General features: G+C 49.1%; 1 protein-coding gene across 1 annotated transcript in view; it reads left to right on the plus strand.

The window, feature by feature from the left end:
- The window catches only part of GBA2 (glucosylceramidase beta 2), a 169,209-nt gene that overhangs the window by 77,684 nt on the left and 75,908 nt on the right, over positions 1-15,617 (plus strand). Inside the window, 4 exon segments of the mRNA XM_030192800.1 lie at positions 8,661-8,816; positions 8,818-8,901; positions 11,075-11,177; positions 12,707-12,860. Coding sequence (XP_030048660.1) covers positions 8,661-8,816; positions 8,818-8,901; positions 11,075-11,177; positions 12,707-12,860 — 497 coding nt within the window.

Consider the following 15,617-nt stretch of genomic DNA (forward strand, 5'->3'; position numbering starts at 1 on the left):
CAACCACCAGCCCCGCCTCCCACCACCGGCTCTGGCACAGTCCGTATAAATCTGCCCAGTACTATCCCTGCCTCCCAACCACCAGTCCTGCCTCCCACCACCGGATCTGGCACAGACCGTATAAGTCTGCCCAGCACTATCCCCGCCTCCCAACCACCAGCCACGATTCCCACCACCGGCTCTGGCACAGACCATATAAGTCTGCCCAGCACTATCCCCGCCTCCAAACCACCAGTCCCGCCTCCAAACCACCAGTCCCGCCTCCCACCACCGGCTCTGGCACAGACCATATAAGTCTGCCCAGCACTTTCCCCACCTCCCAACCACCAGCCCCGCCTCCCACCTCCGGCTCTGGCACTGACCATATAAGTCTGCCCAGCACTATCCCCGCCTCCCAACCACCAGCCACGATTCCCACCACCGGCTCTAGCACAGACCATATAAGTCTGCCCAGCACTATCCCCGCCTCCAAACCACCAGTCCCGCCTCCCACCACCGGTTCTGGCACAGACCGTATAAGTCTGCCCAGCACTTTCCCCGCCTCCCAACCACCAGTCCCGCCTCCCACCACCGGCTCTGGCACAGACCGTATAAGTCTGCCCAGCACTATCCCCGCCTCCCAACCACCAGCCCCGCCTCCCACCACCGGCTCTGGCACAGATCATATAAGTCTGCCCAGCACTATCCCCGCCTCCCAACCACCAGCCCCGCCTCCCACCACCGGCTCTGGCACAGTCCGTATAAATCTGCCCAGTACTATCCCTGCCTCCCAACCACCAGTCCCGCCTCCCACCACCGGCTCTGGCACAGACCGTATAAGTCTGCCCAGCACTATCCCCGCCTCCCAACCACCAGCCACGATTCCCACCACCGGCTCTGGCACAGACCATATAAGTCTGCCCAGCACTATCCCCGCCTCCAAACCACCAGTCCCGCCTCCAAACCACCAGTCCCGCCTCCCACCACCGGCTCTGGCACAGACCATATAAGTCTGCCCAGCACTTTCCCCACCTCCCAACCACCAGCCCCGCCTCCCAAATCCGGCTCTGGCACTGACCATATAAGTCTGCCCAGCACTATCCCCGCCTCCCAACCACCAGCCACGATTCCCACCACCGGCTCTAGCACAGACCATATAAGTCTGCCCAGCACTATCCCCGCCTCCAAACCACCAGTCCCGCCTCCCACCACCGGCTCTGGCACAGACCGTATAAGTCTGCCCAGCACTTTCCCCGCCTCCCAACCACCAGTCCCGCCTCCCACCACCGGCTCTGGCACAGACCGTATAAGTCTGCCCAGCACTATCCCCACCTCCCAACCACCAGCCCCGCCTCCCACCTCCGGCTCTGGCACTGACCATATAAGTCTGCCCAGCACTATCCCCGCCTCCCAACCACCAGCCACGATTCCCACCACCGGCTCTAGCACAGACCATATAAGTCTGCCCAGCACTATCCCCGCCTCCAAACCACCAGTCCCGCCTCCCACCACCGGCTCTGGCACAGACCGTATAAGTCTGCCCAGCACTATCCCCGCCTCCCAACCACCAGCCACGATTCCCACCACCGGCTCTAGCACAGACCATGTAAGTCTGCCCAGCACTATCCCCGCCTCCAAACCACCAGTCCCGCCTCCCACCACCTGCTCTGGCACAGACCGTATAAGTCTGCCCAGCACTTTCCCCGCCTCCCAACCACCAGTCCCGCCTCCCACCACCGGCTCTGGCACAGACCGTATAAGTCTGCCCAGCACTATCCCCGCCTCCCAACCACCAGCCCCGCCTCCCACCACCGGCTCTGGCACAGATCATATAAGTCTGCCCAGCACTATCCCCGCCTCCCAACCACCAGCCCCGCCTCCCACCACCGGCTCTGGCACAGTCCGTATAAATCTGCCCAGTACTATCCCTGCCTCCCAACCACCAGTCCTGCCTCCCACCACCGGATCTGGCACAGACCGTATAAGTCTGCCCAGCACTATCCCCGCCTCCCAACCACCAGCCACGATTCCCACCACCGGCTCTGGCACAGACCATATAAGTCTGCCCAGCACTATCCCCGCCTCCAAACCACCAGTCCCGCCTCCAAACCACCAGTCCCGCCTCCCACCACCGGCTCTGGCACAGACCATATAAGTCTGCCCAGCACTTTCCCCACCTCCCAACCACCAGCCCCGCCTCCCAAATCCGGCTCTGGCACTGACCATATAAGTCTGCCCAGCACTATCCCCGCCTCCCAACCACCAGCCACGATTCCCACCACCGGCTCTAGCACAGACCATATAAGTCTGCCCAGCACTATCCCCGCCTCCAAACCACCAGTCCCGCCTCCCACCACCGGTTCTGGCACAGACCGTATAAGTCTGCCCAGCACTTTCCCCGCCTCCCAACCACCAGTCCCGCCTCCCACCACCGGCTCTGGCACAGACCGTATAAGTCTGCCCAGCACTATCCCCACCTCCCAACCACCAGCCCCGCCTCCCACCTCCGGCTCTGGCACTGACCATATAAGTCTGCCCAGCACTATCCCCGCCTCCCAACCACCAGCCACGATTCCCACCACCGGCTCTAGCACAGACCATATAAGTCTGCCCAGCACTATCCCCGCCTCCAAACCACCAGTCCCGCCTCCCACCACCGGCTCTGGCACAGACCGTATAAGTCTGCCCAGCACTATCCCCGCCTCCCAACCACCAGCCACGATTCCCACCACCGGCTCTAGCACAGACCATGTAAGTCTGCCCAGCACTATCCCCGCCTCCAAACCACCAGTCCCGCCTCCCACCACCTGCTCTGGCACAGACCGTATAAGTCTGCCCAGCACTTTCCCCGCCTCCCAACCACTAGTCCCGCCTCCCACCACCGGCTCTGGCACAGACCGTATAAGTCTGCCCAGCACTATCCCTGCCTCCCAACCACCAGTCCCTAGTTTTTTTTTTTTTTTATAATTTTTTTATTTTAACTTTCTTCTTGGTCTGTCTCTGTTGTCTCATATATTTTCTTTTCATCCTTCTTTTCTGATACTTTTACTATTGTATATCACTTTGATGTACCCAAGAAAAGCGGTATATCAAATTTTTAAAACACACACACGCAAAGGAGATACAGACACCTTCACAGCTTTGATCACAGAGGTGTCAGTCCTATAGGTTTATTTTGTGAATTATGCAGAGAAAAGATCCTCAACTACTATAAAATAATGAGTGGAGTTGAACGGGTAGATGTGAAGCGTCTGTTCACGCTTTCCAAAAATACCAGGACTAGGGGGCATGCAATGAAGCTACAATGTAGTAAATGTAAAACGAATCAGAGAAAATTTTTCTTCACTCAACGTGTAATTAAACTCTGGAATTTGTTGCCAGAGAATGTGGTAAAGGCAGTTAGCTTAGCAGAGTTTAAAAAAGGTTTGGACAGCTTTCTAAAGGAAAAGTCCATAGACTGTATTAAATGGACTTGAGAAAATCCACTATTTCTGGGATAAGCAGTATAAAATGTTTTGTACATTTTTGGGATCTTGCCGGGTATTTGTGACCTGGATTGGCCACTGTTGGAAACAGGATGCTGGGCTCGATGGACCTCTGGTCTTTCCCAGTATGGCAATACTTGTGTACTTATGTCAGAAATGCTGTCTGAGGCCAAGACGATGTGGCAAAATATTTTCTATCATTTTGGATTCCACAGGTCTATTTATAAGGAACTTTCAAGCATAAGTTGCTTATAAAGCTCCAGAAGGAAATGTTCTTTGGCACAATGCAAGTATTACAGCGAGCATTAGCAGTAAATTTGAGAGACTAAGATCATACTCCACATACCCTGGCTTAGGAGTGAGGTTTATTCCTGTCATGGTTTGTGAAGAACTAACCCGTTTGGAGACATTACCCCCAATCAAAACAGGTACAAACGTCTGCACATAACATGCACACCACTGGGATGATGATCCTAAGAAAATTGTGATAAACGAAGAGGTTATGATCACTTGGGACTAGAGAATGACACTGGGGACAAAGTTTGTCTCTGTCCTCGCCTCGTCCCCACAAGCTCTGTCTGATTCCCATCCTCACAAGCCTCAAACAGTTATGATTTTATTTTTAAATCATTTTATTAAAGTATAAAAAGAAATAATATTCTATACAACTGTTGTTTTATAAATCACAAAAAGACAGAACAAGGATCAGCAAAACTCTTGTCTCTCCTATCAGAAAGCTACATAGAAAATTCATGTTCTCAGAATACCTCAGTCACACACACAGAACACAAATGCCAAATACATAATAGCTGACCGAAAATGATAAAAATAAATTAAACCAAAACCCCCAAAAGCTACACCTGCCAGGGATGGTGTTAGGGGAGTGCAACTAGGGCAACTGCCTCCTGGCCAGAGAGCCCTAAGCCTGCTGGAAGCTGAAGAAGGCATAGCATGGTAGTGGGCTTTGGAGTCCCCTCCCAAATTTCTGCCATGGGCCCCAGCCATATCTAAAAAAGGAAGCCACACGAAGTGTGGTGGTGCACTTAATCCCCACGAAACAATATAGAGAGAAAAGGAGAAGAGTGGGGGAAAATAGGCTCTTTCCAATCAATAGGAGAGGCGTATATTTGAAAAAAGTATAATATTTACTGTAACAGGTTGACTCAACACAGCCGTGTTTCGGCGCCGTAGCGCCTTCTTCAGGAGTCTACAAAGCGAAATATAAAACAAAAATAAATATAACTATAAATTGTGAACAACAATAATCGTAAAAGAATATTATAGATATATTAACGTAAAAGACATCTATAAAAGCATAGATTATAATTGAGAAAAAACATCAAATAAAATTGTAAATACAAAAATGCATGAAATATTCTCAAAAAGGAAACATAAATTAGCAAAATTAAGAACATGGATAAAACAGCCTTCTAGGTCCTTGCTCTTTTGTTGCATGGTGCCCTGCTGGCACAGACGTGGGGAGTGGTAGCCTCTGGGTGATAACTGTGCTGCTCCATGGCCCTGCAGTATCACTGGGTTGGGCTTTTTTTTCTCTGCCCTTTGTATGGCCTTTATTACCTCTCCCTGTTCCTCTACTGTGTGGAGGAGTGGCCTAGTGGTTAGGGTGGTGGACTTTGGTCCTGAGGAACTGAGTTCGATTCCCACTTCAGGCACAGGCAGCTCCATGTGACTCTGGGACTTAACCTTCCATTGCCCCATGTAAGCCGCATTGAGCCTGCCATGAGTGGGAAAGCGCAGGGTACAAATGTAACAAAAATAAAATAGATACTATTGGAGATTCTACATGGAATGTTGCTACTATTGGAGATTCTACATGGAATGTTGCTATTCCACTAGCAACATTCCATGTAGAAGGCTGCGCAGGCTTCTGTTTCTGTGAGTCTGACGTCCTGCACGTACGTGCAGAACGTCAGACTCACAGAAGCAGAAGCCTGGGCGGCCGCATTGGTGATCTGCAAGGGCCGACTTCTACATGGAATGTTGCTAGTGGAATAGCAACATTTCATGTAGAATCTCAAATAGTAGCAACAGTGGAGGAGTGGCCTAGAGGTTAGGGTGGTGGACTTTGGTCCTGAGGAACTGAGTTCCATTCCCACTTCAGGCACAGGCAGCTCCTTGTGACTCTGGGCAAGTCACTTAACCCTCCATTGCCCCATGTAAGCCGCATTGAGCCTGCCATGAGTGGGAAAGCGCAGGGTGCAAATGTAACAAAAATAAAATAGATACTCTTGGAGATTCTACATGGAATGTTGCTACTATTGGAAATTCTACATGGAATGTTGCTACTATTGGAGATGCTACATGGAATGTTGCTATTCCACTAGCGAAGGCTGCGCAGGCTTCTGTTTCTGTGAGTCTGACGTCCAGCACGTACGTGCAGGACGTCAGACTCACAGAAGCAGAAGCCTGTGCGGCCACATTGGTGATCTGCAAGGGCCGACTTCTACATGGAATGTTGCTACTATTGGACATTCTACATGGAATGTTGCTATTCCACTAGCAACATTCCATGTAGAAGCCTGCGCGGCCACATTGGTGATCTGCAAGGGCCGACTTCTACATGGAATGTTGCTAGTGGAATAGCAACATTCCATGTAGAATCTCAAATAGTAGCAACAGTGGAGGAGTGGCCTAGTGGTTAGGGTGGTGGACTTTGGTCCTGAGGAACTGAGGAACTGAGTTCCATTCCCACTTCAGGCACAGGCAGCTCCTTGTGACTCTGGGAAAGTCACTTAACCCTCCATTGCCCCATGTAAGCCGCATTGAGCCTGCCATGAGTGGGAAAGCGCAGGGTACAAATGTAACAAAAATAAAATAGATACTATTGGAGATTCTACATGGAATGTTGCTACTATTGGAGATTCTACATGGAATGTTGCTATTCCACTAGCAACATTCCATGTAGAAGGCTGCGCAGGCTTCTGTTTCTGTGAGTCTGACGTCCTGCACGTACGTGCAGAACGTCAGACTCACAGAAGCAGAAGCCTGCGCGGCCGCATTGGTGATCTGCAAGGGCCGACTTCTACATGGAATGTTGCTAGTGGAATAGCAACATTCCATGTAGAATCTCAAATAGTAGCAACAGTGGAGGAGTGGCCTAGAGGTTAGGGTGGTGGACTTTGGTCCTGGGGAACTGAGGAACTGAATTTGATTCCCACTTCATGCACAGGCAGCTCCTTGTGACTCTGAGCAAGTCACGTAACCCTCCATTGCCCCATGTAAGCCGCATTGAGCCTGCCATGAGTGGGAAAGCGCAGGGTACAAATGTAACAAAAATAAAATAGATACTATTGGAGATTCTACATGGAATGTTGCCACTATTTGAGATTCTACATGGAATGTTGGAGATTCTACATGGAATGTTGCTATTCCACTAGCAACATTCCATGTAGAAGGCTGCGCAGGCTTCTGTTTCTGTGAGTCTGACGTCCTGCAGGACGTCAGACTCACAGAAGCAGAAGCCTGCGCGGCCACATTGGTGATCTGCAAGGGCTGACTTCTACATGGAATGTTGCTAGTGGAATAGCAACATTCCATGTAGAATCTCAAATAGTAGCAACAGTGGAGGAGTGGCCTAGTGGTTAGGGTGGTGGACTTTGGTCCTGAGGAACTGAGTTCGATTCCCACTTCAGGCACAGGCAGCTCCTTGTGACTCTGGGCAAGTCACTTAACCCTCCATTGCCCCATGTAAGCCGCATTGAGCCTCCCATGAGTGGGAAAGCGCAGGGTACAAATGTAACAAAAATAAAATAGATACTACTGGAGATTCTACATGGAATGTTGCTACTATTGGAGATTCTACATGGAATGTTGCTATTCCACTAGCAACATTCCATGTAGAAGGCTCCGCAGGCTTCTGTTTCTGTGAATCTGACGTCCTGCACATACGTACATGCAGGACGTCAGACTCACAGAAGCAGAAGCCTGCGCGGCCACATTGGTGATCTGCAAGGGCCGACTTCTACATGGAATGTTGCTAGTGGAATAGCAACATTCCATGTAGAATCTCAAATAGTAGCAACAGTGGAGGAGTGGCCTAGTGGTTAGGGTGGTGGACTTTGGTCCTGAGGAACTGAGGAACTGAGTTCCATTCCCACTTCAGGCACAGGCAGCTCCTTGTGACTCTGGGAAAGTCACTTAACCCTCCATTGCCCCATGTAAGCCGCATTGAGCCTGCCATGAGTGGGAAAGCGCAGGGTACAAATGTAACAAAAATAAAATAGATACTATTGGAGATTCTACATGGAATGTTGCTACTATTGGAGATTCTACATGGAATGTTGCTATTCCACTAGCAACATTCCATGTAGAAGGCTGCGCAGGCTTCTGTTTCTGTGAGTCTGACGTCCTGCACGTACGTGCAGAACGTCAGACTCACAGAAGCAGAAGCCTGCGCGGCCGCATTGGTGATCTGCAAGGGCCGACTTCTACATGGAATGTTGCTAGTGGAATAGCAACATTCCATGTAGAATCTCAAATAGTAGCAACAGTGGAGGAGTGGCCTAGTGGTTAGGGTGGTGGACTTTGGTCCTGAGGAACTGAGGAACTGAGTTCCATTCCCACTTCAGGCACAGGCAGCTCCTTGTGACTCTGGGAAAGTCACTTAACCCTCCATTGCCCCATGTAAGCCGCATTGAGCCTGCCATGAGTGGGAAAGCGCAGGGTACAAATGTAACAAAAATAAAATAGATACTATTGGAGATTCTACATGGAATGTTGTTACTATTGGAGATTCTACATGGAATGTTGCTATTCCACTAGCAACATTCCATGTAGAAGGCTGCGCAGGCTTCTGTTTCTGTGAGTCTGACGTCCTGCACGTACGTGCAGAACGTCAGACTCACAGAAGCAGAAGCCTGCGCGGCCACATTGGTGATCTGCAAGGGCCGACTTCTACATGGAATGTTGCTAGAGGAATAGCAACATTCCATATAGAATCTCAAATAGTAGCAACAGTGGAGGAGTGGCCTAGTGGTTAGGGTGGTGGACTTTGGTCCTGAGGAACTGAGTTTGATTCCCGGCAAAGGCAGCTCCTTGTGACTCTGGGCAAGTCACTTAACCCTCCATTGCCCGCTGCATAGAGCCTGCCATGAGTGGGAAAGTGCGGGGTACAAATGTAACAAAAAAAAAAAAAGTATGCATAGATGGAATTTATAGCTGCTTTTTGATTTTCAGGACACGAGCTTACCTGTTGGAGTTTTTGTCTGGGAAGTGGAGAATGAAAGCAGCGAGGATGTTGAAGTTTCCATCGTGTTCACTATGAGGAATGGTACAGGCTCCCACAGTGACAAGGATGGAGGCCACTGGAATGAACCATTCTGCTTTCAGGAAGGGGGGGGAGCAGGTTTCCGGTGTTCTTCTACATCACTGTACATCCTGTAACCCCTACACTCTGGCAGTGTCTGCCAGAGCAAAGGTAAGGCACCAAATCACGAGGGTAAGGAAAGAGTTCAGGATGAGGAGGAGAAAGGGGTGAGGTGCAAGGAATGAGATTTATTTATTATTTATTAAACTTGTTAAACAGATTCGTCAAAGTGGTTTAACAATAAATGGTACAAAAAAACCCTGTTTAAAAAGATAACAACTCCTAGTTACATATACACATCAAGTTTACTGAGATAACATAAGAATCACAATCCATAACAAAACAGTATTTAACTATTTTTGTTAGATTCGAGATTTAGCCCTCAAAAAAAAAAAAAAAGGTTTTTAGTTTAGAGAGAAGTTGGAGGAATGAGATGAGGTAGGTTGGAGTTGGAGTTGGATAAGGTGGGGAAAGGAGAGGTGAGTGGAATAGGATGGGGTGGGGGAAGGAGATAAGTGGGAGGAATAAGGAGGCGAAATGAAGGGGGAACATAGAAACATGTAGGCAGATAAAGACCATATGGCCTCTCCAGCTATCTGCTCTCCCTTAGAGATCCTATGTTCGTGTTCCAAGCTCTCTTAAATTCAGGTACAATTTTTGTCTCCGCCAGTTCCACCAGGAAGGCCGTTCCACAAATTCACCACCCTTTCCATGAAGAAGCATTTCCTCAAGTTTATTTCTGAGTCTGACCCCTTCACCGTCATCCTATGCCCCTTCGTTCCAGAGCTTCCTTTCAATTGAAAGAGACTCACCTGTGCATTTATGCCATATAGGTGTTTAAATATCTCTATCATATCTCCCCTCTCCCACCTTTTTTCCAAAGTATGCATATTGAGATCTTAAATCTGTCCCCATATGCATTATGATGACGACCACTGACTATTTTAGTAGCCGTCCTCTGGATCGATTCCATCCTGTTTATACCTTTTTGAAGGTAAAGTTTCTAGAATTGTACACAGTATTTTAAATGAGGTCTCATCAGAGCGTTATACAGGCTGTTTGTCTCCCTGTGCTTCTCCCTATGCACCCCAAGCATCCTAGCTTTCCCCATCGCCTTTTCTACCTGTTTGGCCACCTGAAGATCATCACACCCAAGTCCCACTCCTCTTTGACCTGCCTCTAGTGAGATCATGTTGCCTCGGGTCCTGTAAATCTTTTGGATTCCAAAAACTCTCCTGTCAGACTGACCGGCCTGTGGTTCCCAACGTCTTCCCTACTTCCACTTTTGTGGCGTACCCTCGGATGTATGCCATGTGGCCCCATCGCTTTGTCCACCTTTATTTTAGCCAGCTCCTTATTAACACAGTCCTCTGAAAATCATTTAGGGACTGCAACCCTCCTGTTTCTGTTTGTCTTCTGCGGTCCTGCTCTCAGCCCTTCAGCTGTGAACGCAAAATATTTGTTAAGCAATTGTGCCTTATCTTTTTCAGCTTCTGTATATTCCTTCCCTTCACTTGTGAGTCTCACAAGGCCACTTTTGCACTTCCTCTTATCACTAACATATCTTAAAAAAAAAAAAAAAGTCTTGTCCCCCCCTCCTCATTTTATTGTATTAGACATTTTTTTAATTCCATTTGCATCTTTGCATTCCTGATTACTCTACGAGCTTCTCTTAGCTTTTCCAGGATAAGGTGGGGGAATAAGAGTGGCGGGAGGAACGGGATGAGGTTGTGAAGGAGAGAGGTGGGATTAATAGGGTACGGTAGGAGGAAAGGAGGAGAGAGGTGGGGAAGTGATACGTGGGAGGAACAGGACGAAGTGGGGGAAGGAGAGATGCAGTGGCGTACCAGGGGGGGGGGGCGGTGGGGGTGGTCCGCCCCGGGTGCACGCAGCTGTGTTCACTGCTCCCTCTGCCCCGGAACAGGAAGCAGTGAACCCATGCAAACTCGGAGCCGACAGGGCAACCGGCGCGCGCCGCGGCACCGCCCCCCCCCCCCCGAGCGGTGTGCATCCGGGGGAGGGGGGTGTCATTTCAATGGGGGGGGGCACCGCACCGGCGATCCGCCCCAGGTGTCAGCCAGTGTCGGAACGCCATGGGAAAGATGTGAATGGAATTGTGGGAGGAATGGAAAGAATGGGGTGATGGGAAATGAGGGAAGTGAGAGGAGCAGGGTGAGGTGGTAGGGGGAGGGAGAGAGATGAGTGAGGTTTGTGTTACTTAAGTTTGCTTCTGGATGACTGTGAAATCAGTACAGCTGAAACCCATTTACATGTTTGTTCTCAGTCTGGCACCGAAGTTACCCATCTGACAACTTTTAACCCAGCAGGACTGGGGAATGAGGTATGGAGGGACCTTCTGGATGATGGCCACCTGGAGTCCCCTTCAGGTAAGGCTGAACTCAACTCTGAGATCTGCAGTTCCTCAGCTGATAGGTAACTTTTTCTAGCCATTGACAGGCTGCTGACAGAGCTTCTCTCAAGGTGACAGCAGTGAAGATGTCATGCACCCTGATTTTTATCTTGGTTCATGCACTTGTTTCCCCACAGAAATACCAGTGAGTGGATAAAGCGGCTACAGGCGTGTGGTGTTTTCCTGACTCAAACAAAAGAGGTTACACAGAAACAGCAGCCGATTGCAGACTATTATTAGACTTGACAAAGAGTTTTTCTGATGCTGCCAGTACGCAGGTGGAACAGCAGCTAGGAAGGAGATAAATTATTTCTGGCACATGCCGGAGAAAAGCTGTGGAACTTTTTTCCTTTAGGGATTTGTTTGATAAGGAATTAACAAGTTTTCTGAAAAGCTCTCAAAACTTTTCTATTTCAAACATTCTTTGAATTATCAGATTACTGAGTTTTAAAAATGATATCCTGGATGTTACTACTGTTTTTATGTTTAAATCTGTTTATTGACATAACATGCAGGATAAAATACATTCACCACCTTTCAGCCAATAACATCAATAACATAACTAATACAACAGACAACTGTCGGTGTTTCTTCCGACGTCAAGTAGTTTTCGGTTTTCTCCCCAGACAACCCCCCCTTCCCCTTTCCTTCCCCAAAAGTTACTACTGTTTTTAATGTATTTTCTGGAGTTATGTCTCCTTCACTCCTTATTGTTATCCACAATGAGCTAAAATGCTGCTATTTGCGGACAAGAAGTCCTATGTAATGTAACATAATGTGTATTACTTTGGTTTTGCTGTGAAGATTTTTCCCTGAACTTTCTGACACATTTAGACACCCTTTGATGGGCTTTTCCTTTGGGGTGGGGTGGTAGCCGTGTTAGTCCACTCTTAAAGGTTATCAATAGAAATCAAACAAAATAAAACATGGAAAAGAAAATAAGATGATACCTTTTTTACTGGACATAACTTAATACATTTCTTGATTAGCTTTCGAAGGTTGCCCTTCTTCGTCAGATCGGAAATAAGCAAATGTGGTAGCAGATAGTATATATGAGTGAAACATCAAAGCATTACTTTGACTGTCTGACAGAGTATTTCTCTGTTTATTACCCTCCTCTCACCTACCAACACCCATCCTGTTAGAATATCAGTGATATGCTTTGATGTCCCCATGCATACCCCCACCCTCCCACTCTGTCAGACTGTCAAAGTAATGCTTTGATGTTTCTCTTATATATACTATCTGCTACCACATTTGCTTATTTCCCATCTGACCAAGAAGGGCAACCTTCGAAAGCTAATCAAGAAATGTATTAAGTTATGTCCAATAAAAACGGTATCATCTTATTTTCTTTTCCATGTTTTATTTTGTTTGATTTCTATTGATAACCTTTGGGGTGGAGGGGGGGGGGGGCTATTCTTTTAGTGGTCATCTTGAAATACTAACACGTCTGTCCTGCTTCACCAGTTGCACATAGATTGATTCTGGTTATGTTTCTCGTAGGTCAGAGCCCCCCCACCGAGAAGGGTCAGCTGACTGCTGCCGCTGTTGCTGCCAGTTGTGGTGTGCCCGCTGGAGGCAGCAACACACTGGAGTTCTGCCTGGCTTGGGACATGCCTTGCATTAGCTTTGGGACCGGTGAGAAGAAGTACAGGAGGTGAGTGCCACTGCAGTGTGGGTGGATGATCACTTGATAAGGGCAGGTCGCCACCTTAAAGAGACAGAAGACATGCTTGGAGAAACCCAGATTGTGTTTTCTGCTGCTTTTTATTGGTTTAACATAAATACTGTACTGAGATAATGCTGTACATGAACTATCAAGATCCCGTAGATCCCTTCTTCAGATGCCACATTAACACTGAAGGAAGGAGGAATGAATTTTGAATCCAGCGTCTTGATTTAGACCATTAATTTTGGAACCTAGTGCATAAAAGTATTCGGGGATAAACAAAAGCCACACACTCTTCAATCAACACCAAACACCTCCCCTTCTCCCCCATCAGCATCTGCAGTCCTCTCCTGCCTCCCAGTCAACATTGGCACCCCCTCCTTCCCCTGCCCGAGCCCTAGCATGCCGCTTAGGGCCTACCTATCATCCTTGACGGTCCATGGGTCAGCAGCAAAACTCGCTCACTCCTGCCCCATGGGCCGCTGGACCACCAGGGATGATAGGTAGGACCGGGGACCTGCTAGAGCTCAGGGTAGATGAGCCAGTGCTGATTCGGAGGGTGTGTGAGGGAGGGGCAATGATCCTCTGGCCATCGCTGACAGCTGTGCGGGCGCTGGCTGTTATTCAGTGCCGGCATCGGCATAGCTAAGGACCAAAGTTAGGGTTGATGTTTATGTGCTCTTGTTTGGGCATTTTAGTTCTTCGAGGACAAGCAGGCCTTCTATCTTCTCACAAGTGGGTGATGTCGATCCGTGTCGCCCAGTCCGACATTTTTCCAAAGCTAAAAAGAGAGCTTTGTGGTGCACAAGCCACACTCCACCACGCATGCTGGAGGGCCTTCCTGCACGTCACGCGAACGTGGTCTACTTAGTTTTCTTTTTTTCTGCATGAGGAGAAGGTACAGTTTCTTGTCCTCTCCTCACTCGCCTGGTTTTTTTAGAGCTTATTTTGTGCCTTCCAGCTGTTTTTCTACGTTTTTTCTTTGGCTCCTTGTATTGGAACCCTTTTTTACCCTTCCTTTAATTTCTTTATAATCATTTTGCCCGGTTTTAAGTTTTATTTTTTTTTCCCATTATCATCAGGCCGATTTTAGGCCCCGACTTCGATCAGGGCTCTTCCTTTGTTTTTCTCCGTGCCGTACCCTCTTTTCAGGCTCCATCGAGTTGCTTAACTTAGCCAACGAAGTTTTTCCACCCATGTCCATGAAGATTCCCAATGGTTTCAAGCTTTTTACTCGGTGCAGTCGGACTGTCTTAGGAAAAGACATGTGTTCTTGGTGTCTGCAGTGTCTTGGGCTCAACCATAGCCTTGCTAACTGTGTTTTCTGTCTTCACATGAAAAAGTGGACCCAGATTTCCCGAGAAGCTCAACGAGAGAGGATTTTTGGAGCCAAGTCTGGTTTCTCAACATCAGCATTGATGTCAAGCATTGCACCTGCATCGGGAGCATCGGTAAGCATGGCTGCTTCTTCACCCTTATACAATGGGAGCAGTGAAGCATCAAGTGGGCCTTCACCTATCTCAAGGCCTCCTGCTGTGCAGGCCCCCCCGTCGCTGTCCATCATCGGACCCGACACTGAGTCGACATGAGGATTCAACGTCGTCCTTGGCACCAAGGAGCCTTGGTGATGCACTTCGGGCGAAGGCCAAGAAACATTGTCATCGGTCACCCTTGATGCATGGCGCCGGGAGCTCTGGGGCGTTGAAGGATTCGGCACCCGAGAAGCGTCGGCACCGGGAGGATTGCTCCCCCTCCATACAGGAGGTGCCGATGAGCCTGTGGTTCTCCAACCTGCACCTCAACCGGCACCCCGGCTTTTCCCGGTATCAGCCCTCGATGAGCGCATCCGGGCCTTGCTCCCAGAGCTGCTGGAAGGCCTCATGCAGCGGTGTTCATCAGTATCGGGAGTGCTTGTGCTTGCCCTACCTCCCATTGCGGCCCAGTCTGGCCTTCATCCTGCGATGTGGCCTCCGACTTCGGCGCCTCTTACACCCCCGGTGTCAACTTCCACCCAAGCCGGCATTCCCTCAATGTCGGTGGAGGAAGCTTCTACGGAGTCGAGGTGGGAGTCAAACACTGCTCTTGAGGACATGGTTCCTCGGCATCGAGGTAGGTTCAGTCTCGGCAGTCCAATAGGGAGATGCTGGAGCGCGCATTGAATTCAGAGGAGGATCCCAGATACTTTTCTTCAGATGAGTTTTATGGGATTCTCTATGAACCGTCCCCTCCACCTGAAAGGAGAAGGTCTCCCCTGGAGAGCCTTTCATTTCTATCTTATGTAATGGAAATGGCTGATGCCATTCTATTTCCTTTAAAGGTGGAGAATGAGCTCAGATGCAAGATGCTCGAGGTCCTGAACTTAACATCTCCTAAGGAGGCTGTGACTGCACCTCTCCACAAGGTACTCCAGGAAGTCCTTGTCAGGAACTGGGAGTCCCCTCTCTCAGTCCCTGTCATGCCCAAGAAGATTGACACCCAGTATCGGATGCACAGTACGTCTGGTTTTGATAGGCCTCAGTTGCCTCACAATTCTATGGTGGTGGAGTCCACTCTCAAAAGATCCAGGACTACAAGGGGCTATGCCTTGGTGCCCACAGCCAGAGAAGCTAGAACCCTGGATTCTTTTGGGAGGAAGATGTACCTGGCTTCAATGCTTATCTCCCACATAGAATCCTACCAGCTCTTCACGAGCGTCTACTTACGAAACAGTGCGCCAGCTGTCGGACTTGGTGGATTCACTCCCTT

The sequence above is a fragment of the Microcaecilia unicolor genome, chromosome 2 (genome assembly GCF_901765095.1).
Source record: "Microcaecilia unicolor chromosome 2, aMicUni1.1, whole genome shotgun sequence".
Classification (NCBI taxonomy): Eukaryota; Metazoa; Chordata; class Amphibia; order Gymnophiona; family Siphonopidae; genus Microcaecilia; species Microcaecilia unicolor.